Source organism: Uranotaenia lowii, chromosome 3, assembly GCF_029784155.1.
Source record: "Uranotaenia lowii strain MFRU-FL chromosome 3, ASM2978415v1, whole genome shotgun sequence".
Taxonomy (NCBI): Eukaryota; Metazoa; Arthropoda; class Insecta; order Diptera; family Culicidae; genus Uranotaenia; species Uranotaenia lowii.
The window spans coordinates 84,785,608-84,794,280 of record NC_073693.1 but is presented as its reverse complement, the minus strand read 5'-3'; the positions used below and the strand labels follow the sequence as shown (position 1 = coordinate 84,794,280).

Here is an 8,673-nt window from a genome sequence, read left to right as displayed (position 1 = left end):
ATTGGTATCTAGAGGTGAAGGTGGAAAGACCATGAGACCGAAACTCGAAATGAAATTCGAAAAAAATAAAACTCGAACTGAGTGTGGTCCCTAAGTGCATGTGTACAAAAATAATCTTTCAGTTTTTAAAGATTTACTCAGATTCCTGCTTATACTTTGATATCAAACTATCGAAACCAAATCTTTCAAACGTTAAACTTCCAGTCGGATATGAGCTCCATTCAAGAATGCGGCGATTTCTCTCAATTTCAGGTAAGCAATTTGATGACTTGCTTTTGGTAAGATTGTTGTGTAACATCGATTGATAACGACCGGCATAATCGAAATTGTTTTTAATTGTTAAATTATCCTTTTTCAGGAAGAACTCAAAAGGATGCGAGCCTTGGATGATAAGATTATCTATGCTCTCAATACATCGCTCCCCACGGAATCCTTTAAGGGTCAGATTAATCCAGAGACCCAATGTCGCGATCTGCATCGGCAACTAGCAGCCGGTTACAGCTACAGACAAGACACCATCAAAAAATGCATCCAATCATGCGCCGACAATGTGAAAGCACTGAAGGATAAAAGGGAGCAGAATCGAGACGATGTTAAGCTGAACAAAGAATTCAAATCGGAACAGAGAAAGGTTTGTTTCACCGGTATTAACCCAGATAAAGTTTGATGGATCTGAATTTATTTTCAAATTCTAGCTTCGACTGCTTCAAACAGAGCTTAGTGTTGAGGACATCATTCGCGAGAGGACACAGAAAACCTTCCGGGAGCGTTGCCGTATGTTCGTCAACGTCGATACGTTATAGAACTCGCCGAAGCCGGCATTCGATACGGCACAATTTACTCGATACTATGGCGATCGTAAGTCGAACACCACCAGCAACTACCCGTACAATATTCGATGGGACAACAGTAGCAATGGATGATGATGAATACCTCGGAACTTTGCAGCAGTGGCAGTTACAGCAAAGACAAAGAGCAACGTAAGCACGTGAGCATTTAATAATTTACTTTTTTCTTAAAACTTCGGTTCCACTAATCAAAAAGTTGAAAAGTTTAATTTCCTGTTAGAAACAAATAGATTGTTTAGAAATCCTTTGAAATTAATATTACTGCATTTTTTTACTTTATCCGAAAAGGAGAAATTTATTTCTAAGATGAAAGTATGCACATTTTTAATAAAGATACATTTTAGGATTTCAAAATTGAATGTTCTTAGCAGCGACCAAAGTCGAAAATTTGTTATATTGTTCCCTTTACAAACAATTCATAAATTAAGTTTTAGTAGGTATTACCTGGATTCGCTCTTATCACAATACTTACCCTAAAACAATTTGAGAACTCCTACAACCTGAGTTCATTTCTTATGTAGGTGCAATGTGTGCAGACAAAATGATTTACTGGGTAATTGTCGAAGTTATAACGTTAATTTAAATTTCTATACTCTTTTTGGCACTTGCACACTACCTAAAAGAAACTTGCAGGCAATTTTTAGCCTAACTATCAGGCGCATACCAAGAGCCCTATATATGAAAGGATAAAATTTGTTTTTCAGGTTCCAGGTGAATAACATAGATAGGGCTAGCGGTCCTGGAAAACCTAAATAATGGGATATTGGGCGCTTTGATCGAAAATTCGTACAGGATTACCTTAGCTTGGATCCCGTCTCATTGTCTTATTGAAGGCAATGAGAATGCGGACTCATTGGCTAAGGTGGGCGCGTTACAAGGTGAAATCTTTGAGAGGATAATAACTTACAATGAATATTTTTCAATACCTCGCACTTTAGCGATTAACGCTTGGCAGTCTAGCTGGGACAATGGCACAATGTGACGTTGGCTCCATACGATTATCCCTAAGGTTCCGACAAAGGCATGGTTTAAGCATTTTAACATGCGTCGCGATTTTATTCGCCTGGTTTCTCGGCTCATGTCAAATCACTGCCTTAGGGCCCGAAGTAAACAACCTGGTGTTCCAATTCGAGACATCTTGGCAAACTTAGATCTTGAATATTTGTACCCTATATACAAATATCTTAAAATGTCTGACTTGGTCGTTTAGTCCTCTTCCCCTCTGTCTTTACTCTATCTAGTGCTCTTTTCGTCTATTCATTATAACAACCTCTCGTCGGACCGGTTCGAAATCACCGGAAAAAAAGGCTGGCCAGGAAGACAATGCCTGACGTAGCTAACGAAACCACGCTACAGGAAGCCACCACCAACCCAAGACGGAAATCTGTACTCGAGAGCGACCCTACACAATCCTCTTTCCTTTCCTCTAGTAAAATTAATTAACAGTTCGTTTTTGATCGGGTACCCACCCGTGTACACACGCGTGTTATACAGCTGAATGATTTTTCATTCTTTTACTGCCAAATCATTTTGTAAAATCTGTTTTCGCAAATCCTCAGTAGAAATCATTAACTACTAACGGATTCCATACCGGATAAGTCTAGTTACTCGTTAAGTTGGGCAAATTTCCGAACGCATAGCCGAACCATCCTTTGTTTACATTCTTGGTGACCCGAGTAAAAGAAAACGCGCAAACAAGTTTCGTCGAATATAGGAATAACTGGTTACTGAGAGTAAAGCTCTCGCTCCGACCTGCCATGGCGGGCAGGGACCCAGATCCACCGGATGACAGAGGTTCTATCCCAGCATGGATGACAAACAACGAAAATGATGGTGTTCTACGCATAATGCTCCTACGAATGGTCTCTGATAAAGATGACGATCGACCAACTCTCCCACAAAATCCTTTCTTGATTTCACGATCTGTCGACGCTATTGTCGGATACGGAAACCGTCATCTGGTATCTGCTGTGAAGGAAGCAAACGGTAGCCGTTATGTCTTGCGGACACAGTCACCGGAAGTGTATACCAAACTGCTAAGAATGACTCATCTCGTGGATACTGACCGAACTCCTGTTGAAGTAATTGACCACCCAACATACAGCTTCACAAAAGGTGTTGTCTACGAGCCAGATACCAAAGACTGGAATCAGGGGCGGTCCTAGAGCTGGCTCTTGGGGGGGGGGGGTGATTTTCCAGTTTTCAAAAATCATTCAATATAAAGGAACGTTAATATCTGGTGAAAAAACCGATCATTTGAGTGAGCGAAAGGAGGGAGGAGGAGTTGCGGAGGGGGAGGGGGATGATCAGTTGCACATGAGTCTACAATATAAGCTGCACACTGCTCCTTCTTCCCCCATGAATTTCACTGAACAATATGTGTTTTTAAAAAGGTATGACACAAGAGATGAATATTGAAAACTTTATCATAGTTTCTGTTTAAACTCATTTCGATATCCTTCTACACAACTTACACACATCCTTTTGTAAAACAACCAGCGAATCTATAACATCCTCTGCGAAAAAATCTTGATATTTTTTTTATTTGTAGGTATATCTGGTACTTTTTAATTGTCACTTTAAGAGCTCTTTATAGAATTTCTCGTTATGAATGTATTTTTTTTAATGAAAAATAATACACACGTTGTTGAGAGATGAAAATGAAGAAAAAAAAAATAGTGAAAGATAAAGGGATAGTTTCAATTCACAAGGGAAAAATTAAAACCGAGGAAAAATGATATTGGAAGATTTTCGCGTCCCCAACCCGATTTTTTGTCAGATTTTTTTTTCTCCCTTCTTAATTTCTGACATTTAGTAATTTTAAAACTAAGCAGTTTAGAGTGAAATCGATCAATAATTGATTAAGTAACAAACCTACATGAACAACAAAAAATATGTTAAATCTTGTCAGATCTGAAATTTAATTTTTTGTTTTGAATTTCATAATATACTTTACGAATTTTAATTTTATAGTTCATATTTGAATGGTGGAAAATTAAGGATGAAAAATACTCACGAAAGAGAATTTTTACTATGATTCAGAGCCTAAAATCTTATTTTACAATAAGTCATGAATTCCTTGTAAACCCAAGTGAAAATAGCACTATTTTAGATTTTAAAATGATGTTAGCATTAGACATCTAATATGACTTTATGAAGTTTACAAATTCTCAATAAACCAGCTGTTAACAAAAGAAACTTAAATTCAAATTATATTTAAATTTCCGTAATGTATTAGCTTTTTATTCTTAAAGTAAAGTTTTATTGTAATGATTTTTCCTGATACTGAATTGATAATTTTCCATCGATTTAAAAAATATTTTGAAATACAAAAAAAATCCTAATGGGAAGCATTTCGCTGCTCAAAATTTCATCAAAAATGAATTTTATGCGGCATCAACCCTTGTTGTTTATTACGCTTGAATTTGTTTTGTGAAATATTGGTGACTAAAAGACAAAAGAAAGATTAGAAAGTTAGACAGTCAATTGAAGTCATACGTTTTTTGACTAAAATTTAAATTTCTTACAATAAAGGCCATTTAACACTTGAAAACCAAAGGTTTTTTTTAACTTCTTAGAACGACCAAAATCTGTTAATCCATTTAATATGGTAGAAATTTCTAAAAATAAAGAAAATGAAAATGATTCCGTATGTTTATAGTTCAATGATTTTTTTTTTTATTGTTTTCTTCTAAATCTGAGCAAATAATAAAGAAACTGCATATTATTTATATGAAGGCAATAAATATATGACGAGAACAGAACAAATATATTAAGTACTTCAGTTTTATAGCCACACCCCCGTATGTGAATTTTTCCATTTTGTAATTTCATTAAAATTCAAAAGAAAATCACGAAATTCAGAGCAATTTGAAGCAAATATTAAATTTATTACGATTTGCTCGTGTTAATTCAGGCATATGAGGGAAATTAGTAACAATTTAAAGAAAAGTAGTCCTTACATTTCAATAATAGAAAATTCAAAATCAACACTCAACAACACACTTTTGTTGAGTTACTTATCAAGAAAAGTTATTTGGTATAATTCAGGCCAGGGAATCGCAAGTTACAACTGCTTGAGTTTGGTGGACCAACTTTTTCTAATATTGAGCCTTTTAAGTGATAAATTAACTTTTTTGTTGAGTAATCACCCCCACGGAGTGGAAAATTTTGAAAATTTAAAGCACATCTACTAAAAAAAGTTCCAACTTTTTATAGAAATTTGAGCTTTTGAGGGTAATTTATAACGGTTTTTTGCCGCTTGGGGGGGGGGGGTGATCACCCCGATCACCCCCCCCCCCATAGTACCGCGCCTGACTGGAATGAAAGCGCCCTTTTAGAAGAACTTAGCCGAGAAGGAGTCACAGCTGTCAAAAGAATCACAACAAAGGATAAGAAAACCGGAACTACAAAAAACACACCCCTCCTTATTCTCACGTTCAAGGGAACTATAAGACCGAAACACATTCATTTTGGAATGTTACGGTTATTTATTTATTTACATAGTATTCCGTCTCACGACATAACTTGACGAACATAATTCCTAAAATTCACTCGGTCCATGGCAACCGTTCTCCAATTTCTCGGGCACCCCACGTTCGCCAGATCACGCTCCACTTGGTCTAACCACCTTGCTCGTTGCGCCCCTGCTCGTCTTGTTCCTACCGGATTCGTGGCGAACACCTGTTTTGCAGGACAGTCATCCGGCATTCTCGCAACATGTCCCGCCCAGCGTATCCGGCCAGCCTTCACCACTTTCTGGATACTGGGTTCGCCGTAGAGTCGCGCGAGCTCGTGGTTCATCCTTCGCCTCCACACTCCGTTCTCCTGTACGCCGCCAAAGATGGTTCTTAACACTCGTCGCTCGAATACTCCGAGTGTACGCAGGTCCTCCTCGAGCAATATCCATGTCTCGTGCCCGTAGAGAACAACCGGTCTAATGAGCGTCATATACAGGTTACACTTCGTGCGAGGGCTAAGTCTTCTCGACCGCAGTTGCTTGTGGAGTCCATAGTAGGCACGACTTCCGCTGATAATTCGCCTCCGGATCTCACGGCTGGTGTCATTGTCTGCGGTCACCAGTGAGCCGAGATAGACAAAGTCTTCGACTATCTCCAGCTCGTCGCCGTCGATCGTGACCTTGTTATTACTGGACAAGCGGGTTCGGTCGGTCTCGGATCCGCAGGCCAGCATGTACTTCGTCTTGGACGTATTAATCATCAACCCAATCCTTCCTGCTTCGCGTTTCAGTGTGCGGTAGATCTCCTTCACCGCCGCAGATGATCTGCCGACTATATCAATGTCATCGGCAAAGCAGATAAGTTGACTGGATCTGTTGAAAATCGTGCCCCGCATTTCGCCCACCGCTCGTCGAATAACACCTTCTAGCGCCACGTTGAACATCATGCAGGATAGACCATCACCTTGTCGAAGCCCCCTGCGCGATTCGAATGAACTCGACAATTCACCCGAAATCCGCACACAGCACTGCGTTCCATCCATCGTCGCCTTGATCAGTCTGATCAGCTTCCCGGAAAAGCCGTTCTCGTCCATGATTTTCCATAGCTCGTTACGGTCGATCGTGTCGTATGCGGCTTTGAAGTCGATGAATAGATGATGCGTAGGGACTTGGTGTTCACGGCATTTTTGGAGGATTTGCCGCAATGTGAATATCTGGTCCGTCGTAGACCGTCCCTCCATGAAGCCGGCCTGATGACTTCCCACGAATCTGTTTGCTTGTGGCGTTAGGCGGCGGAGTAGGATTCGGGACAACACTTTGTAGGCGGCATTGAGGACAGTGATCGCTCGGTAGTTCTCACAGTCCAATTTGTCGCCCTTTTTGTAGATGCGGAATATTACCCCCTCCTTCCACTCCTCCGGTAGCTGTTCTATGTCCCAGATCCGGATTATCAACCGATGTAGGCAATCGGCCAACCTGTCCGGGCCCATTTTGATGAGTTCAGCTGCGATGCCATCCTTCCCAGCCGACTTGTTTCTATTCAGCTGGCGAATGGCTTCCTTAACTTCACTCATCGTTGGGAGTGGCTCCTCTTCGTCGTTGGCTACGCCGGCGATGTACCTTCCCCCACCGTCTTGATCTCCTGCATGTGCGCCGTTCAGGTGTTCATCGAAGTGCTGCTTCCACCTTTTGATCACCTCACGATTGTCCGTCAGGATACCCCCGTCCTTATTGTAAGAAGAAAAGGGGTTTTGGCTTAAGGAAAAGAAGAAGAGAATTGTTTCTTCCTCTTTGCCAGGCTAGCTCAGGTTGTTCTAAGCAAAAGCAATAAATTTAAACATGTCATTACATTTCTCAAACAAATTATTGATGGTCAAGCCATCCTTTTTATTTTGCCCTCAGGCTCATTCATCTGATTATTTATGGTGTGTGAAAGCAATGAATAAACAGCTGACTTACGTGCATTTCACTGGATGTTCCGGACTCGATTCGTCCCAAGAATGACGATCAATTGGTCGGTCATCGTTGACCCAGAAATCGCAGAAATCGCTCGGGTGGCGAACGCAGCAACAATTCGCATTTGGATGTCCTGACAGCATACTTGCGGTTGCGGTAGATTGCCTTCTTCGGTCGACGACGATTCTCTGGCCTGCGTCAAGGCCGAATCGTTCTCCACCGGCAGCCGTCGGCTTCGATTCCGTGCAGCTTCTACCCGGATTGTTCCGGAAAACCACGAACCGTTCCTCTGATACTCTCGACCACTGTCGAGCACTTTTCTGGTGAAATTCTCCTCCGTGCAATCCGGATTCTTCCGGAATCTGTTTCCGGTTCCCTCGAACTCCTCGACCACTGTCGAATCTCCGTCTGGTACCTTGTAGCGATGAATTCCGGCTTCTCCGGAAGTCCTGCGATTCCTTGATGACCATCGACCACTGTCGAACTGCTTTCTGATGCTCTTCGGTTCCCGCTTGTTTCCGCACGCGTACTGTTGTCCGCTCGCACACCGTTGACCAACTCCTGGGAGAAAAAGAGGAAGAAAAGAAGGGGAAAAAGAGAGCCCTGCGGCACCAACAACGTCAGCAATTTAGCACAACATATTTTGTCTGTTGTTTAATTTCTCACCCTTTTGTGAAGGGGCTCTCGGGAACTTTTTCCCTTCCGTTTGCCGGTTCAGTTGCCGGGATTACTTGGCACTTTTTCTTTCCTCCGGGTGCTCGTTTGTTGGTTATTTTCCGTGCTTTCGTCTCCAACTATTGAGTGTGGTAGAGGTGTTTTATTATATTTTGCTCGAGTGCAATTTGGTGTTGTTAACTCACCTCTGCGGGTTCCCAAACTAGCCAAAGTCTTCGTGACCGTCTTCCCAACGGCTTGGGAAACCTTTGCAGGCTGTTTTCGACACGGAGCAGCAGCACGACTTGGCACACAGCCGTTCTCGGTTTTATTTCTACGCTCCTGACACGAGAAACAAATGCAGCGGAGTTGTTAGGACGAGTTCTGTGGCAAATTTGGCTGTTTACAATCACAATCAATATCACTTAATTTTTTGTTCGCTTACCGTCTCTCTTTTTTGTGCGTTTTCCGTTTTTGGTCGTTTCACGGGCTTTTTGCTTGGCGAAATCGCGACGACGAGGCACACCAAATCAATCCCGCACTTTTTCTTTGCCGAATGACAAGTCCACGGAAGTGTGTGAAGTTGAGCCGGTGCTGGTGTTTTCTTGATGCTTTTTCTTCCTTGCCCAGTTTTCTTGCGGATGACAACAGTACGGTTTCAGTTTTCTTCAGGTCGGTTCACACTTTTTGTATACACGGAGCGAAATCCTTCGAAGTTTTTCTCATTCGGTGACAATTATTTTGTTTGATGACATG

The 8,673-nt window shown here is 41.6% G+C and overlaps 1 protein-coding gene across 1 annotated transcript; it reads left to right on the top strand.

The window, feature by feature from the left end:
• Nucleotides 1-35: 35 nt before the first annotated feature.
• LOC129755488 (protein MIX23) lies at nucleotides 36-1,104 on the top strand. The gene is made up of 3 exons (XM_055752005.1): nucleotides 36-252; nucleotides 359-631; nucleotides 696-1,104. Exons 1-3 carry the CDS (start codon nucleotides 211-213, stop codon nucleotides 801-803), a joined length of 423 nt encoding a protein of 140 aa, XP_055607980.1. The 5' UTR covers nucleotides 36-210; the 3' UTR covers nucleotides 804-1,104.
• Nucleotides 1,105-8,673: the final 7,569 nt, after the last annotated feature.

Coding starts and splice junctions, on each gene's coding strand:
- LOC129755488 (XM_055752005.1), top strand. CDS start 211: ATGAGCTCCATTCAAGAATGCGGCGATTTCTCTCAATTTCAG. Junction 253..358: donor GCGATTTCTCTCAATTTCAG/GTAAGCAATTTG, acceptor ATCCTTTTTCAG/GAAGAACTCAAAAGGATGCG. Junction 632..695: donor TCAAATCGGAACAGAGAAAG/GTTTGTTTCACC, acceptor TTCAAATTCTAG/CTTCGACTGCTTCAAACAGA.